The sequence below is a fragment of the Grus americana genome, chromosome 9 (genome assembly GCF_028858705.1).
Source record: "Grus americana isolate bGruAme1 chromosome 9, bGruAme1.mat, whole genome shotgun sequence".
NCBI classification, from domain to species: domain Eukaryota; kingdom Metazoa; phylum Chordata; class Aves; order Gruiformes; family Gruidae; genus Grus; species Grus americana.
In genome coordinates, this window is record NC_072860.1 from 23392116 (window position 1) to 23409955 (window position 17840).

At 49.2% G+C, this 17840-nt stretch overlaps 1 protein-coding gene across 5 annotated transcripts in view; it reads left to right on the forward strand.

The window, feature by feature from the left end:
- Positions 1 to 17840, forward strand: part of TNIK (TRAF2 and NCK interacting kinase) — a 162325-nt gene that overhangs the window by 119219 nt on the left and 25266 nt on the right. For 2 of the 5 annotated variants that reach the window (XM_054834863.1, XM_054834861.1), the window contains exons 13-19: positions 3133 to 3243; positions 3732 to 3818; positions 5028 to 5228; positions 9986 to 10150; positions 12002 to 12241; positions 14544 to 14650; positions 17331 to 17494. In XM_054834863.1, the coding sequence (XP_054690838.1) occupies positions 3133 to 3243; positions 3732 to 3818; positions 5028 to 5228; positions 9986 to 10150; positions 12002 to 12241; positions 14544 to 14650; positions 17331 to 17494 (1075 nt within the window). The remainder of the gene's footprint in view (positions 1 to 3132; positions 3244 to 3731; positions 3819 to 5027; positions 5229 to 9985; positions 10151 to 12001; positions 12242 to 14543; positions 14651 to 17330; positions 17495 to 17840) is intronic. The other 3 variants (XM_054834862.1, XM_054834865.1, XM_054834866.1) reach the window with 3 other exon arrangements.

Here is a 17840-nt window from a genome sequence, read left to right on the forward strand (position 1 = left end):
CTAATTAATTGGCGCTCTTGCCTTGCATGAATAATAGATCTGGATAGTGTAAATACACACAGTATTTTCAGGCTTGGAGAAATGTGGGAAGTATGCATTGGCAGCGGGAGAGGGAAGGTAGAAAACAGGGAGACAAGGAGGCAAATAAAGAGAGATCTTTGAATCGCTCCCTTTTCCCTTTTTTTTCTCCTTTTTTTTTTTTCTTTTCTACATGCACTTTTCACATGCAGTTTTCAGCTGCATCTCACTGAGCTCAGTCCCCACTTTAAACAGGGTCCCCATCAATCTGGCGCTGATCAGCGCCGGCGTAAGCAGAGGTAGAGGGGAGGTGGGGGCATTGCTGGAGGCTTCACCCACCCCTCTGCAGTGCCAGGTCCTCTCCAGATGTTTGCCAGCTGCTGAAGCGGGGCCGCATGGGGAAGGCAGCTGAGCGTGCCAGGAGGCTGTGCCACTGCCGGTTCACCACAGCGATGCTGAGACAGTGGTGCAGTGTTTAGCTGAAGGTGCTCGTAACGCGACCGTGACAAATGACTTGCTTATAATGTGACCTGACAAAACCGCTGTTGAGCTGGAGGGAAGCTCTGTACTCTTGGCCTCGATAAATGTATATATTTCATCCCGCTCACAGCCTCAGCCCGAAAAGCCTGGCTGCGGCAGGGTCGAGAGGTCCTTTAAATATCCAGAAGAGCGTCAAGCCTGGCTTCGAAAGCAATCTGTGCTGGGGGGGGGTCAGTTCCCAGCTCCTGGGGTTAAATAGGCTTTTTGGTGTGGAAATGGGCCACTGGCCAGCCGGCCCCTGGAAGGATGGTGGTGTGCTCCCTCCCTGGGAAAAACACTTTTGTCTCCTTCCTTGGAGGGGTTTGGCTTTGTTTGCCTGCCAGATTGGCAATAAAGACCAATCGGTGATTTTTATTTAAGAAATAGCTGTGGCATTCAGGGTCTTGCCTCCTGCTAGCCAAACCCAGCCTACATGAGCATTATGTGCTTTATTCAGCAGCGTGCTATTTTAACTAAAAGAACAACATTAAAACCCACCCAGAGTGATACACACTGTGATTGGAAGCTCAGGGTAACCTGTACTCAACCCGTTAGTCCAACGATCCATGCTCCTGAGTGCACGGGAGCAGTCACCATTGCCGACAGTGCTCATCTAAAGAGGTCAGGGAGCGCCGGCGAAGCCAGGAAATCCCATGTATTACCATCACTGCTGCAGAGTAACCGCATCCCAGTGGCGTATCCTCTGCGATTTCTAGTATAGAGTTCAGAAAACTACACACAGCCCTACGTTTGCGTTGTGCTCGGCGAGGACAGGCGTACGCGCGGAGTAACACATGCATCCCCGGCTTACGTGGGCAGCGCGAGCGACTGCGCCTGGCGTGGGACACGCCGGAGACTGGAGCTGGCAGGTTATTTCAGGTTGGATGCGATTTTTCCTTCCCTGAGGCGAGTGGAGCAGCACTGATAAATATGGCTATAGGTGGCACTAAAGCTGTGCTGCCGCTCCAACGTTAAGCTGGAGGAAATGGGAGAGTCCCTGTGCAGGGGGGCTGTGGATGTTACCTCTGGGTAAGGAGACAGCAGCCAGATGGGCAGTGGCTCCTCCCTGTATTGAAATGTGGAGGTGTCTTTAAACGTTTGTTAAAACATCTGTCTAGAGATACATCCATCTTTGTAGGTATCTGTCTACCAAGTTACCTATAGATATTTATCTCTAGAAAGAGATATAGAGATATATAAAAGAATATAGAGTACAATATAGATATATAATAGAATTATAATATCTATAATAGACAGCTATTTAATAAAGTAGGTCTAATTAGATAAATATGTATTAGATATCTATTATAAATATATATATTGGTGATGGATCTATTGTATTAGATAGATATCTATTTATAGATACATCCATATAATACCTAGAATATCTATATAATATTTCCATAGATTGATATCTATTAGGGACAGATATCTATCTAGATATCTATAGATAGATACAGATATCAAATCCATCTGTATATACAGTGCAAGTTTACTGCAGAGCAGCAGTTTAAAGTGGATGCATCTTTGTCTCTGGAAAGCTCAGCCAGTTCCTTGGGCAGAGCCGCCGTAGGCAGCTGCCGGCTCAGACCTCCACGTGATAGAGCTAATGGACCGCGGTGCCAGCCCCTCGGGTGCCTGCCTCGCCTCTGCAGCCTGCTCAGCCGCTGGGTGTTAGCAACGGGGGGAAAAAAGGGAGAAAAAACCAAGTTTATGCTTTACCAGGTTGCCTCCCCATTAGCGCTGCACGCGTGTTGCTGCGCCCAGCGCACGATGGAGTTACGGCAGGCTGCAGAGCCCTGGTAGCCAATATTGGCATTTGAGTGCCCTCTGCCGATGCGCTGGCTGCGGGGCTGCGGTGCCGAGCAGCCTGCGGCCCCTCTGCTTCCATGGCAGGGTGTTGCAGCAGTTTGCTGCCAGCCCCTGTTCCCCAGGACGGGAGAGCGGCGTGGTTCGGGTGGTTGGAGGAGTGACGTTGGGATAAAAGGGGGGTGGGTAGGCTGTGGGCGTCACCTGGGTGCCCAGCGCAGTCTGGACTGCTCACAGCAGGCTGTAGGTCGTTGGCACCCCAAAATGCCCTGGATTGCTGTCGGCAAAGATGCTACAGAGCCGAGCGAGGAGGGATGCGACCCAGAGGGCAGGGGTGGCCTGAGAACGGCAAGGGAGGCCCCCACCCTGCTCATTTTGTGTTTCAAAAGGGAAAAACCTTTGGATTTTGGATCTTGTGTTAGCTTCTGGGCTCAGCAAACATCGAGGGATGCATTCCCCTCTTGGTGGGAGCTCCCCCAGCGCCCTCCTGCGTGGCTTCACCTGCAAACGGGGGAAGAAATGGAGTTATGTGCATGGTCCAGCACTGGCTTGGAGGATGCTGTGGGTTCTCCTTAGCTGGTGCCAGGCACCAAAGCACGTGAGGTGGGATCACCAAGCCCCTCTACCACCCCAAATGAACCCGCCTGCCAACAAGGCATCTCCTCGGGCGGGCGGGAGCGTTACAGGTTGCTGGGCGTGGTGGCTGCCTGAAAGCCAGGAGAAAAAGGACTTTGAGCTCCTGGGGAGAGGAGTGACGGTGCTGACCTGTACCTCCTGCCCCCACAGCAGCAGAGGCGGGAGAAGGAGCTGCGGAAGCAGCAGGAGCGGGAGCAGCGGCGGCACTACGAGGAGCAGATGCGGCGGGAGGAGGAGCGGCGGCGTGCGGAGCATGAGCAGGTAACCTGGTGGGAGCGGGGCAATCGCCTTCAGCGTGGATTCCTCTTCCTCTAGTCAGAGATTTTCTTGTAAACACTCATGTCTTTGCCACTTGAGAGCAAATTGCTTAATCGTTAACGCCGTGTGTGTCGCTTTCCACCGCTGTTGTTTATTTTTGTGTGGATCCACTTGCTGGCCCGCAGGTGTGGAGACACTTGATGCAGGTTTTTTGCACCCACTGGTTCCCAGGGTGGGGTGTTGTGGTTTTGCCCTTCAATGTTAGCCATTTCCAAGTGGATTTCACTCTTTGCCCAAGTCCAGCACCTTGAGGAGTGGTGGATACCCCGGGCTCTTTGGGCAGGGACGGAGGATGCCCGGGCTGATTGAGCAGTGTTGGCTCTCGGGTGGGATGGATGCGGGTGCCCACCTCATTCTCCTTCCTCGTGGGAAATACTGTCTCTTTTACCTTTCTCTCTTTTTCCTTTGATCCTTGCTGCCCATGCCTCCAGGAGTACATCAGGCGACAGTTAGAGGAGGAGCAGAGACAGTTAGAGATCCTGCAGCAGCAGTTGTTGCAGGAGCAAGCGCTACTTCTGGTAAATGGGAGGCCCCGGCCACGCTTGCCGCTTTCTGCCCGTGTCGCGTCCGCATGTGCCCGCGTGCACCCGTGTCCCCTGAGTGCCTCCTGCCGTGCCGAGATGTGGGGGACGCTGCTGTCACCGCCAGACCCGGAGCCTCCCGTCCCGCTCCGCGGCCGCGAGCATGCCTCGATTCCCCCGCCGCCGCTTCAGGCTGCGTCCCCTCGCGGTGCACGCCTCTCGTTGCACGCCTCTCGTTGCATCCCTTGTGTGGCATCGGCATGCTTGTGCCTTCGTGAGAGGAGCAGCCCTCTGTTGCTGCGTAATTGTGAAGGCTGTTGGCAGCATGTTGGAGCGTGGTCGAGCTGTTGCCTGCCTGCATCCGGCAAACTCACCCTGCCATGTGGGTTTTCATGTTCCGAGTGAAGGCTTTTGTTTTAATTTCCTCACAGGAGCACTGTATATTCCCTCTCATGCTGTTTGCATTCTAGATGTCCTCTTTTTTTATTTAATTTGGTTTTGTGTTATCCTTGTTAATGCTGGTAGCTGTTACTCTCACTGTGTTTTCTTTTAATCCCCAGGGATTTTTCTTTTTCTCTCTTCCTATTAATTTTATTTAGGGAAAAGAAAAACCCTCACACAAACCCTTGCCTTTTCAAAAGGCCTTTTCAAAATGATTTAGTCATTAAACCTCATAGAGCCGTAGGGATTCAGAAAGATCGTACAGTTGGCTCTGCTGTGCCGCCCTTCCCACGAACGATAAATTGGTCGTACAGAGGACTTGGCTTCAGCCGGGTTCTGTCTGACCCAGTGGTGTTTGTCACCTCGTCAGAGTGACGCTTTGTTCTTCCCATCCAGAAAAATCTGGGCAAAACCGATGGTAACTCACAAAGGGGAGGTGTGAGCCCTCAGGGGGTCTCGCAGTGTTTCGCTGGGGAGGCAGCACTGGCACCCCCCGATCCGGCAGACGGGGCAGTTCGCCGGCTGCAGGGTGCCAGCACCGGGGTCACACCTCTGCGTTTGCTGGCTCTGTCCTCCCAGCTGCGTCTCCTCGGGGATGCTTTACAGCTCAGTCCCCAAAGTCTTGCAAATCAACGAGCTTTGCCAGAAAACAGCCTTTCAGATACTTGGGCTCGGTTTTCCACCCAAACCGATAAATCTGCAGTTTGCAGCCCTGCGTTTAAATGCTGGCCGGGTCCCCGTGTCACTGTGTTTTCTTCTGGGTAGGAGTATAAGCGCAAGCAGCTGGAAGAGCAGCGGCAAGCGGAGAGGCTGCAGAGGCAGCTCCAGCAGGAGCGGGACTACCTGGTGTCCCTGCAGCAGCAGCAGCAGCAGCAGCGGCAGGACCAGAGGCCGGCAGAGAAGAAACCCCTCTACCATTACAAAGAAGGGATAAATGCCAGCGAGAAACCAGCCTGGGCCAAGGAGGTAGGCGAGAGCGAGGAGCGTGGTGATCCTTGTCTGCATCTGCGGGGCTGGGCACGCGGTTCGGTCTGAAATACATATGGCAGATTGCGCTCTGCTGGGTCGGCCTCCAGCAGATGCCATTAGCTGTGCTGGAAACACTCCCAGTTCAATGCAATCTGTGTGCGTCTTTGTGTATGTTTGTGCAAGGAGAGAAGGTGAAGGAAGGAGGTTTTTCCATGAGGTCCTCCTGGAACCTGAGGTCTTTGCATGGATCCCATGGAGGGGTTCGGCCATAGCTGGGGACTCGTGGCAATGCCAGGAGCTCCTGATGCTCCACAGCTCTGCTGGGTGTCAGGGGCGAATGCAGAGGAGTGGTTATAGCGGGGCTCCTTGCTGAGCACTGATTCAGTTCCCCGTAATCAAACGGGAACCACACAGCACACAGCTTTTTCTCCCGTGCTCAAGGCTGTATCTATTGGGGTTGCTCTTCTTTCATGATTCTCAGGAAGGCAAGCCACTTTGCTGATTTTCTTTCTCTCTCCAGCAAAAAGAGGGAATCATTGTAACAAATGTGAGAACTTGAATATTAATTATTGCCTGGATGAATAGTCTTGAAAAGATGAAGACACGCATTGTCTGCAGTGCGGTTTCAGGATCATGTGCAAACACTTTCTTTCTCCTTAATCTCTTTGTGGTGGCTCCAGTAAGACTGGTGCCCACTCTTGCTATTAATTTTTCTAACATTCTTTGTGTTTAGTTGGTTTAATTTCGTAACCCTACTCCTGGGCAGAAAGATCTTTTAATAACTTGTCTATTCTTTCTACTAAGCAGGATCACCGCTCTGCTGCCAAATGTCTGGCACCCTTTAGTCCTGGCAGAGATGCGATGTGCATCCAACATGTAGCTGTCTCCTGGTCTTTCCTCTTGACAGCCCTGAGCTGCATCCACAATACCTGCAAGCATCAAATACTCAAGAAATTCGATCAGCTGTCTAGTGCTAAGCAAAGGCCAATCATACAAACAGTTCTTAGCCTTTCTAAACCATCACAAAGAGAGGTGTGGGTGTCAAAAACTCTTTTCACCTCTTTATACTCCCTTGGGTTTCTCCTTTGTTCCCTTCTGATTTAGTCTTCAGAGTCTTTTGGTGGCAATGCACCTGATGACATATTTTTGTGGAGTTGCAGCATCATTCTTCAGCCCTTCCAGGGGAGGAGGAGGTTTGGTAAGTGGGTTTGCAGATGAGCCATTCCAGATGCACTGAGCCGTCTCTGACAGGAGGGGCTTCCACCTGGGTGGTGCCTCTGCGGCTTTGGGCAGACCCGGGTCTCTTGTCCCAGAAGAGACCTGGATCTCTTATCTGCAGAAGTGCTGAGAGTAGGTAGCAGGCAGGAAGAAGGGAGTAAACTCCGTCTTTCATTGCCTGGTTTTAAATCAATCCTCTATAAGGTTGCTAAAGTACCTCTGACACTGTCTTCAAAACTATAACAAAGATACGTAAAAGGGTATTTTATTCTTTATCTGGGGTGAAGAAGAAAAGTGCTGGGTTTAACTTTCCATTTCAAACACAAAGGCCCATTTCTTCTGTGGGGGAGGCGCCTTTTTTTCATGCCATCACTGGAAGCAGGGCGTTGAGAACCACACGATGTGAATAGGAGCAGCAGAATGTGGCCTCATACCCTTTGCTGAAATCATAGGGAAGATGAGGTTTCCTGTTGTTGGGGAACATCTCCAGCTTCAACCAATTAGCTCTCCAAACCATTTGTTCTTTACCTGTGTCACTCTGTCCAGTTTCTAAGGAAATGCTCAAAGCAGCAAGTGTGGCATCTTTCTGCTCTTGGGAGCAGTAGTTTGATGTGCTGCCTTGACACAACACCCTTGGGAACTTCCCAAAACTACTCCTTTTGCCTCCATCCCCTGTTTTATCTACTGCATAGTCCCACTTTTAGCACAGTTCAGCTACTTTGCTGCATATATTGAAGTACGATCGTTGCTGGTTGTACAGATAGAGTTGCATTGATGCTTAATCAGCCTACTGTGGTTCTCGCTGTAGCTTTGCAGTTTCCATACCCAACCCATGCATGCTAATTTAACAGAAATACTGAGACTTTGTTTTCCTTTGGGAACAAGGAAAAGACAAGTCTGGTGCTCAGCCTACAATTTCTGAAGGCTCTGCAGAGCTTATTGGGATATTTCCTGAGGCTTTTGCATGATATCCCATACTGTCGTTGTTTTTATGCTCTTTGGTCTCAAGTCTTCTCTCTCAGGAGCTGGACCACCACAGCTGAGTTTTCCTTGTGCCGTGCCCCTCTCTGCTTTTCATGCTTCTCCTTTATACACTTATTTTCTTGCTTCACTTGTCTTCACATGGTGACTCCAAGACCCTACAGACATGGCGTAAAGCATAAAGGTGAGGCTGTGGCCACTCACGTTGCAGTTGTGTCCCTGTGTCCCCTTGTTAAGGGACTGACCTGTTGGTGAAGACAAAGCTCTGGGTTAGGAACTAGGCTGGATGGCGTCTTCACAGCTTTCCTGGAGCACAGTCAAGGATTTCTCTTTTTTTATGCTGAACAAAACAGTCTGATCAAATAGTCATACCAACACACATGGATGCACATCCCCATCTTCTGTCCCTTCTGCTCTGTCCCTTCTGCTCATCTCCTTTTGAGTGAAGGGTTATCCTCTGGAAGTTAACTTGGGATGTAGCTTGGGTGCTGCCCCAGACCTCTCTTCTTATAATCAAGGACTAGCTGAGCCTTTTCGGACATCATGTTGGAATCCTCTGATGATCCAGCCAGGGACACGGCATTAGCACTTTAAGCAGTAGTACTGTAATTAGCAGCTCTCTCCGTTACCGACTCTCCTGCTATGGACCAGTACTTGCTAAACGAAGTGATGCAGATAGCCAGATCTAACTTCTCAGTGACAAAGAAGCTTGGTCAGCTGAAGAACGGGTTTGGGCAGGTATATGCCATACATGACCATGCATAAAGGAGGGGACAGGTTTAATTGGACTTTTTCACACGGCGGCTGGGCCCTGCGGTGCTTTCCCGCAGCTCAGAGCTTCCTGGGGGCTCGGGGCTCAGCTGTGCGTCACGAGCTGTGCTGTTCTCTGCAGCAGCCAATGTGCACGTCAGCTCCCCCTGCGGTCCCCATGGCTTTTATCCTTCTCTGGCTTTGAAGTGATGTATTAAAACATTAGCAGCCTTCCACTGGGACCTGCACAGAAGCTAAGGATGTTTCCCGTTTGAGGGGAATCTTGAGTTCAATTAGAGATGGCTGGAACTGGAGCGATGATGAATTCCTGCAGGGTTTTGCTGCTTTTTCTCCCCTTTCTGCTTAATGGTGGAGTCAGTAAGGCTGGAGAGTCCCAAGAGCTTCCTTTGCTGTGCCGGTGCAACAAAGTGCTTGTGAGGAGACACTGGCAGAGGGAAAAGCAAGCACCTTTCTCCTTCCCAGTACACAGACATCCCCATTTCATCACTCTCTGCCTTCTCCTCCATGCGAGCTTTGAAGTCCTCCGTAACCAGCCGCGCATTACGGCTTGGCAGCGTGCCGGAGAGCGCCTGCAAACAGCTGGAAGACTCGGCGGCAGCACCGTCTCCGCCTGCCGTCGTTCGTGCCAAGGTTTGGCTGATAAGGAGATGTACTGGACCAGGCCTGCAACCCAGCACTCATGCTGCTGCTCCCTTGTTCAGAGGGGGTTCTCCTTCCCACCCTGCTCTCCTTCCTTCCTCGTGTCCGCTCCCACAGGCATCACTGAACCGAGCTCTGCACGGTCTCTGCTAGCCAGTGAGCCGCGCCTGGGGAAGCTGTGACGGCCTCCTGGGACACAGCAGTGACCCCGGTGGTCCCTCATGAACTAGAAAGGAAAGAGTCCGTAACACAAATCTCTTACCTAACTTTTATTCTGACTCCCGCTCAGTATCTGAGAGAGGAAAAGATTCATTTTTATTAATATAATGGCTCTTTTGTTTCACATATGTTTATTTGCTTAAAGAAGACCTGTGGTTCTTTCCAAGCAAACCTGTTTTGTATGTTGCCTTTTAATGTGATATTGTACATGGTGGAATCAAGACATGCTAAGGGTATTTAACACGTTAATGATACGTAAATGAAAATACACATCAGATCTCGAGGTATCAAAAATTCTGCATAGCATATGCTGCATGAATATCAATGCATACAGTCTAACTGCAGGGGCACCCAGATTGCACATGTGCCTGGGTTAGCTGAAACCACTGTGTTTCCAGCCAGAGTAACTGAAAGCAGTGGGTTTGGGGTTTATTTCTCTATCAGTAACAGAGATTTTTCCCCTTCCTTAATGACAAGGTGCCAGAGTCGCTAAATCTAGATCAAAGCCAGCTATTTTCTGGCTGCCATGTTTTTTCTTTTATTCAGATCAAACAAAAGCACTCCTCGTGGTGTGTATAGTAGTGAAGGAAAAGGGTCCCCTTGCTTAAAGATATGTTTGAGAAGAAGCAAGAGCTTCTCAGGAGTCATCTTGTAGAAACACCTCTCTGAGGCATGTTGCTTTTTCTTTAGTTTTCCATTTCAAATTCAGAAATGAATTATGCACATAAATACAAACAGTCTTTTTGATGTCTTTAAAATGCATTTATTGCACGATATCTGCTGGGTAACTTGAATTCCATGGTCGTACAATACCCTGATACACCTGAAGAAAAAAGAGGCTTTCATATATGTATTTTCTTTCCTTGGTTTTCAGTTGGAGATAGCTTTTTATGGATTGTTCATCCACTCTCCCCCTCTCACCACAGGTGGAGGAGCGCTCCCGGCTCAATCGCCAGAGCTCGCCGGCCATGCCCCATAAGGTGGCCAACAGAATTTCTGACCCCAACCTGCCTCCTCGGTCGGAGTCTTTCAGCATTAGTGGTGTGCAGCCGGCCCGGACCCCACCTCTGCTCCGACCTGTGGACCCGCAGGTAATGGTGCATCCCCCGGCAGGCTGACCTACCGGAGCCAGGATGCTGGGGATGCTGGTAAGGTAACAAGAAAAAGAGTGGATTAAAGGGAAATAGTGTCTTGCTCCCTGGTTTCTCAGCTTTAAGTGTATTCATGAGTAAGAGCAGCATCTTCATTCATGGATTCCTCTTGTCACCTCCATGTGTTAGAAACATCACGCTGGTTTATACCTTCCTTTGAAGCATCACGTACTGGTTACTGCCAGAAACAAGCTGGAGGACTGAGAGGAACCGCTGCTCTGGTCCAGTGTGGCTGTTGCTCTGTTCCTCTTTGGACCTGGTTTATATAAAGGACTAAAAAAACCACAGCGCCTGGTACAAAAGACCCGGGACGCTTTGATGCTGAGGATCGTCAGAAAGAGGTTTTGCTTTCTTTGCCGCTTTAATTCAAGGTTTTGTTTCGGTTTTCCATTGAGTTGACATCAGTCACAAACACATCTGGAGAGGGTGTAGATCACTATGACCATCTAAAAATTCCTTCCAGCCACGAGGTCTGTAAGTACTTTGCCACCGAAAGCTCCGCACCGAGTGTCGGTGCTGGCTCTGGTCCAGCCCCTGGAAGTGCTCCCGCAGATCCACAGACTGCAGCGGGGATTTTGGAGGGAAGTGCAAAGCCTTTGCTCCACGTCCACGTGGGCTTTCTATGGGAAAACGTGGCAACTAAGTGCCATCCGCATGTGGGATGTGCACCTGTAGGTCAGCAGTACAATGCCAGCTGTAAACAAAATACGTGCAGGAAAGCCCTTAAACGTACAGCTCTTTTTTTCCCCGATGTACGTGGTCTATATATGTTGGGAAGCGGGTGAAACCCCCCTTCACTGTAATCTCTCTGGTTGAGCAAATACTTTTCCGTGACCTTTTTGACGACCTATATTGTCAACAGCTACAAAGACTTTTGTCTGGAAATAAAATACTAATGAAAAGATTGTTTGAAACCCGGAGACCCACATAAATGTATGCATGCATACATATATACAGGATACATGTACATTTGTACATAGACATGTATGTAGAAATGTCAAATAAAAGTTACAGCCCCACCATATCAAAGAAGTGCAGCTTCACAGGGTCCTGGGAAGAAGCTCTGATTTCACAAACTACCTTTGTGAATGTCTCAGATTTCCCTAAACAGATGTCAGTATTCCTTTCACTCGTAACCTTTAGATCTATAGGGCTGATCCATGGGATAGGGGCTACCTAGACCTATAGAAACTCATGCTTCAAGATATTTTTTTAAGCCATCTATGCCTCAGAATTCCTGACGATTTTTTTTTATTAATTATCATTTATTATCGTTTCCTTCTCTTTTTTTTTTGTTTTTCATTTTTAACAAGGAAAATCCATGCCAAACCTCATTAGCACAACCTTAGAGGTGCAGGCGTGGGAGGTGGAAGTTTGGCAAGCGGCAGGCAGAGCCTGGGGCGGGCATGGCGTGTGCGGGAGCTGGCAGGAGGGAGCAGCCTGCCCCTGCTCCTGGGTGGTACCCACAGAACGGCGCGGGGCTGTCGGTACGAGCCGCATCACCGTGCGCACGGAGGAGCAGCCAGGACCGAAGCATGACATTGCCCGATTTTAAAAGGCTGAGCTGTGCGAGCATAGTTTTTAATAGAGCTTGCGTCGAAGCGATATAAGTCAGAAGTTCCTGAAACCAAGGCAGTGCTGATCTCAAACTGAGGGGGCTTTTTAGTGCATCCAAAGTGCTAATCAATTTTTTTTTTTTAAATCAAATTTTTAAATATTTTTTATTCCTCTTTTTTTTTTTTTCTTTTTTTCCAATTTGTACTGATAGTTCTGTTTTGACTTGGTGCATAGATTCCACATCTGGTCACTGTGAAATCCCAAGGAAGCTCCTTGTCTGGGTCTCAGTCACTGCATGAACAGCCTGCAAAGGGACTGGCTGGGTTTCAGGAGGCTCTGACGGTGACCTCTCACCGCACTGAGATGCCAAGGCAGAACTCGGACCCCACCTCAGAAAACCCTCCTCTGCCCCCTCGCATTGAAAAGTTTGACCGAAGTTCTTGGTTACGGCAGGAGGAAGACATTCCACCAAAGGTAACACTATCGCTCCTCACTTTCAGCACATCAAAAAGGCAATCCCCGAGCTAATTCCCCTGGGACGGTGCTGCACTCAGCACCTCCGACAAAGCAGAGTGGGCAGGACTGAGCCCATCCCCGTGGCTTCACGGTGGGTACCGACCTGCCCAGGGGCTGTGTTTCCTGAGGCAGGCTTTGCCCGAGATGCTGGGAGCTGCTTTTGGGTGCGCACGCAGCGCTGCAAAATAGCGTTGCCCTCCAGCAAAGAAAGTTCTCGAGCCCAGACAGAGGCCAAAATAAATTAATTTCTCCTTTCCCTAAGATAAAAAACAACCTTCTGTTTAAATAGAATTATAGGAACATAAAATTTGTCATACTCAATAAGACGGGTCCTTTTTAGTCTGGTACCGTGCCTCTAGTCGCAATCAATATTTGATGGTAGACTTGTAAGGGCTCCAGCAGCTTTATACCTTCATTGACATTTTGGCAGCATCTGGCAGTACCTCTTTAATTAAGACTCTTCTGGACGAGTATTTCGATCGCGATGTTTATACACCTTCATTTTGGAAGAATTACAACTTGGCCATTAAAGTTCCTCTTACAGTGAATCAGCGCTCAGCCTGGGAGGATTTTTACAGAGGAAAAATGATTACGAATTGATTAGTGACAGTGAGGCAGTATTTGTCCCTGACTGAGAGGCAGATTTTCTATATATTAACAAATAAGTGACTTGCGTTTCTAAGAGCAAAATACCAGCTCCCAGGTAAGCCTCCCTGTGCAAGGGATCTATGGTGGCGTGTCACATATGTTAATATTATTTCTATTTCTGCTACCACCAAGTGATAAGAGACATAGGTGCTTGCTTAGGAGGAAAAGCAAGCCAACTGCTCCTGGAGTTGTTCATGTGCTTCGGTACTCAGCAGTGCAGAAGGGCGGCTGCCTGGGTTTAACCCAATTTTGAGAAACCCTTTGCACTTTAAGGTTGGTTTTTGCCTTGAGTCCTTTGAGAACTGCAGTAATGTGCTACCCGGTGAGACCACAGCACCCGCTCCTTGGAAAAAAGCTGTTTTCCAGCACTATGGAGTATTTTCCCCCTCGACTGACGAAACGAGCAGTGGAAGGAATCCCCATAGATCCCGTTTAAGGCCGTCATGTCAGCAGTAATACCCATGAGGAGCCTTGATTTCACATTTCACTGCTCGAAGAGGGTTTGATGTGTTTGTAAGCGGGACGAAGAGCGCCCCGTGAGGCAGGGCTGGCTGTCTCTGTGGTCCGGCGTCTTGTTTGTGCCAGTGCTTACGGCAGGATGCTTCAGAGGAAGGTAAAAAACTCCCAAGTCCCGACTGCAGAGTACCCTACCCGGAGGGGAGATTTCTTTTTAATGAGACAAGCTGTAGCTAGCAATGCCGCAGAATAAAAAGCTTGTTCGTGCTCTTAATCTTTTTATCTTGCCTAACATAACTATGTGTTTATTCTCAAAAAAAAAAAAAAAAGCCTAATCCTTTTTTCACTAATCCCACTGAGCCCTTGGCCTCTCTGTTATCTGGTGCGAGGTATCGCACGGTGAGTATCATCGTGCCTCTCCGCGTCAGCCTGCGCTGCGGGGGGATGAGACCACCGCGCCTGCGCCCACGCGGCAATGCCCGTGCTCCCGTGGGACGAGGGGCAGTGCTCCGAGGTTACTCGCCGTAGTACCTGGGGGCTGTGGTTGGCGGTGAGCCGTCCTGCCGGCAGCAGGGTTTTGGCAGCGGCATCTGAAGCTCAACGAAGGTCGTAGGGTTTGATCGTGAGTGTTAGGTGGTTCGGTCTGGATCTTTCTACCATCAGTCCTCTTGTTTGTCCATCAGTCCACACCTCTCTGCTGGTGCATGTTGTATCTGAACCAGAGATGCTAAAAACTCCACCGTGGCTGCTGAAATGCACTTCAGTCTGAATTTTACCTTAAAAATTGCTTTACTGGGTTTCGTTAGATTTGAATTAGATGTGTGTGTGTGTGTGTGTGTGCACATTTATTTTTTAAAAAGTAAATGCCCTGTTTGATGGTAGCCGGGCTGCTCTGTGTGCTGCTTGGGGCTCCTCTGCCGGGAGGAGCCCTGACAGCAGCTTTGCAGCTCGTTTCCGTCTCACGCTCGGGCGATTCCTTCTAAAAGCCAAGAGCTTTGCGGTTTATAATTGATATAAATATTGCCTGTCTCTCAGTGGGAAATCAGTTCTAAGCCAGGTCTCGAGGCAGTGCTGAAAGGTGATGTCAGATGTGCCAACAGCCGCCTGACGTGCTGGGGCAGACCGGGTGATGGCGAATGTCTCCGTTCCTTTTCAGGTGCCTCAACGAACCACTTCCATATCCCCTGCTCTGGCGAGGAAGAACTCCCCGGGCAACGGCAGCGCCCTGGGGCCCCGGCTGGGCTCCCAGCCCATTCGGGCAAGGTACGGACACCGAGGGGGACGGACACCGAGGGGGACGGGCAGGAGTGGTCCTGGAGTGCTACTGCCTGCTGACTGGTCACAACACGAGATTTGCAATGCTCCTCGTGTGGCTGGGATGAATTTTTGCGTTTGTTAGTATTTTGTACCGACACCGAAGGCTGTGAGCGCTTGGATCGGTGGAGGAATCGATCCTGGGCATCGCAGGGTTTGGAGGTAGATGCTGCATGTGCTGCTCTGGGGTCAAACGGGAATTTGGGTACTCCCTGTAGTGGAATTCAGTTCTGGTTCTCCCAGTGTCACCTCCTGCGTGTAAGGGGATCCATATAAGCCGGTGGGGAGACCTCAGTGATACCAACCATACACATCCTACGCATCGGAGCAGCTTTTCACAGATAATGACTGAGGAACGTGCCAGGGGACAGACACTGAGACAGCTTGGTGAGATCTTCCTTAGATGTAGATCAAGGATTAAATTCTTTCAGCTTCCTAGGACTAGGGCCTTTAGCTTAGCCAGATCCAGCTCTCCGGCACGCGGTGCGCAGGGCGTGCTCGTAGCACCCCGCGGAAGGATGCCGCACCACAGCAGCGGTCCCGTCTCTGCCATGTCAGAGCTATCCCTGGGCATGTTTAAAACCATCAGGGAAGTTGACAGTCTCTGCTCAGAGATGGATGGAAAAAACACGGCTTAGTCATGCAAGAGCTTGTCTCTGGTTTCCAGGGCATCACAGGCAGGTCTCTAGACCTCAGACAGACAAATCTCAGGGTAAATACGTGTTCCACGTAGCCTTACACAATGGAGCATTTTGGTTTCTTCTTCCTGCCTCATCCTTTCAGGGTGAGGTCAAAAGACGAATGCTGGGATGTTCGTAGCTATGTGCTGTCACCAGTTTCAGCGTACGCCTTCCTTTCCAGCTCAGTGCCCCGACCGTGCATCAGCAAACCTGCGTACGGCGGGCAGCAGCCTGGAGCAGCTGGCAGGGGTAGCAAAAGGAGGAGGAATCTTTTTTTGTTGTGTTTTGTGGTATTTGATTTTTAAATTAGAGAAAAAAGCATTCATATCATGGTTGGTTCCTCTTTATTGCTCAAGGCTGAAACATTTTGAATTCTTGAAAATGTTCTTTTAATTAGCTGTTGCTTGAAGGACAGTTTAAACCATGGAGGGGTTTTGGGCTGCATGGTCCTAGTAAGGGGTAGTAGTGAAAGTAAAAAGGGTAACGGGAGTGTGGGATTCAAGTTGAAGGTTGCCCAGTGTTTCCTTCAGCCTCCCGGTCCCAGTCCTGGTCAGTACAGGTAAATACATTAGTAGTATTTTATTCAAATACATTTCTTGAATTAATTTAGTTAAGGACGTGTCAGCTGGGTAGCATGAACTGGAGGCCTTCAGTTTGATGAAAACTGGAAATAATTGGGATGCTACCATGTCCATTAACTAAGTATTCAGTGAAATAGTTTCACATTTAATTTCTGTCACAGTCACGTAGCATTTCTCCAATTTTCCTTTTTAATCGCCTCTCCTATTGGTTCTTGATTCCTCCCGCACATAAATGTAAATATTATTAAAATATGCTTTCTTTTATTCGTTACCCTGTTGTAAGAAATGAGGGGATATTTCCTTGCAGTCAGAACGTTACTGTCTTGCTCTCCTCATGTTAATACCCACCTGTGTCAATGCAAGATAACACTAGGCAGTGATTTTACATGATATCCGTGCCTAAGCAGTGTCCAAACGATCCTGCCAACGACCCCATTACGGCTATGGACCTTTGCACCATTTGCACCATCGTTCTCCGAGGGACACGGTGTGCACGCTCCACACGCCTTGCACTTCTTGTGCACGCCCTCCAATTGCAATTGCATTATGTCATGTGTTAGTATTACCGCATCGGTTTTATGTATGCAAGGTCCTAATTGGACTCGATGGAGAAAGCTAGCTATACATTTTTAACGGGACTTTGACTAATAAGATCACTTAACAAGAACATTGTATAAAACCAAATTGCATAACTCTGCATTGAGCCTGTCTTCTGATGTCATTTCAGTGCCAAATAAGAATTAATTTCCTAAAGGCATCTGATACTCTCAGAGATATTAGTCACTCTTTGTGTATCAAGGACGCTTTTTATTCTAGATTTATGTATGTTCACAAGGGTGAAAGAAATCAAGGAAGAAAAATGGTTATCTTATGCGAGTTTAAAGTGAAGCCATGAAAATTGGGAAGTGTGATTAAGTGGCAAAACTGATCTGCAGCCTTGTTGCAAACTTGAGATCCTTTCTTCGCTGAAATATTTCTTTGTCTAACAGCAATTTGCAAATTCCTGCATTTATGATGAATATTGGTGGTTAATTCAGATAACTCCAGCATTGCACATCTACAGGCTGAAGGGGAGTTCTGAGCAAAGAATCTTTTAATTTTTGCTGACTTTGGCAAAGTAAGAGTAGAAAGCTGCCCTAGCCAATTTATCATCATGGTTGTGATCCACCTCCATAAAGATGTTGAGTGCCTAATTCATCTCCCATGGATTTCAGTGGGGCGTGCGGGCTCAGTAGCTTCAGAAGAGACGACCTCAGCCCTGTCTTCTCCAGCACCTTCCAACTGTGCCTGCGGCGTGGGAAGGCTCTGAAGCCCCAGAGGTGTGTGCAGCAGCATCTGACGGTGCCCCTCTGTTTTGCCCTCCCACAGCAACCCAGACCTGAGGAGGACGGAGCCCATCGTTGAGAGCCCGCTGCAGAGGACCAGCAGCGGCAGCTCCTCCAGCTCCAGCACTCCCAGCTCCCAGCCCAGCTCCCAGGGTGGGTCCCAGCCCGGCTCCCAGGCTGGCTCCAGCGAGCGCAACAGAGTCAGAGGTGAGATTCTTGGAAAACATCCCTTAGCACCGAGCGTGCTTTCTGAGACTTGTTTGATAAGCAGAAAGGGCAGAGATCACAGAGGTCTTTGATCTCATGTATGTTTTTTTAAAAAATTTTAAAAAATCAAAGGATTCATCGTTTCCGATGTGCTTCTGTGACCAGCTGGCCTCCTTGCAAACAGAGGTGCCGACACTCCCTTTGCCTGGATGCTGATGTAGGATGCCCACGGCAGTGTGCACTGCTCCTGTGCTCTGCTGAAGCATCACAGTGCCAAGTAATTTATACAAAAGGAGGGTTATGCTGTAGGGTTAAAAAAAAAAAAAAAGAGAATATCAGCATGCTT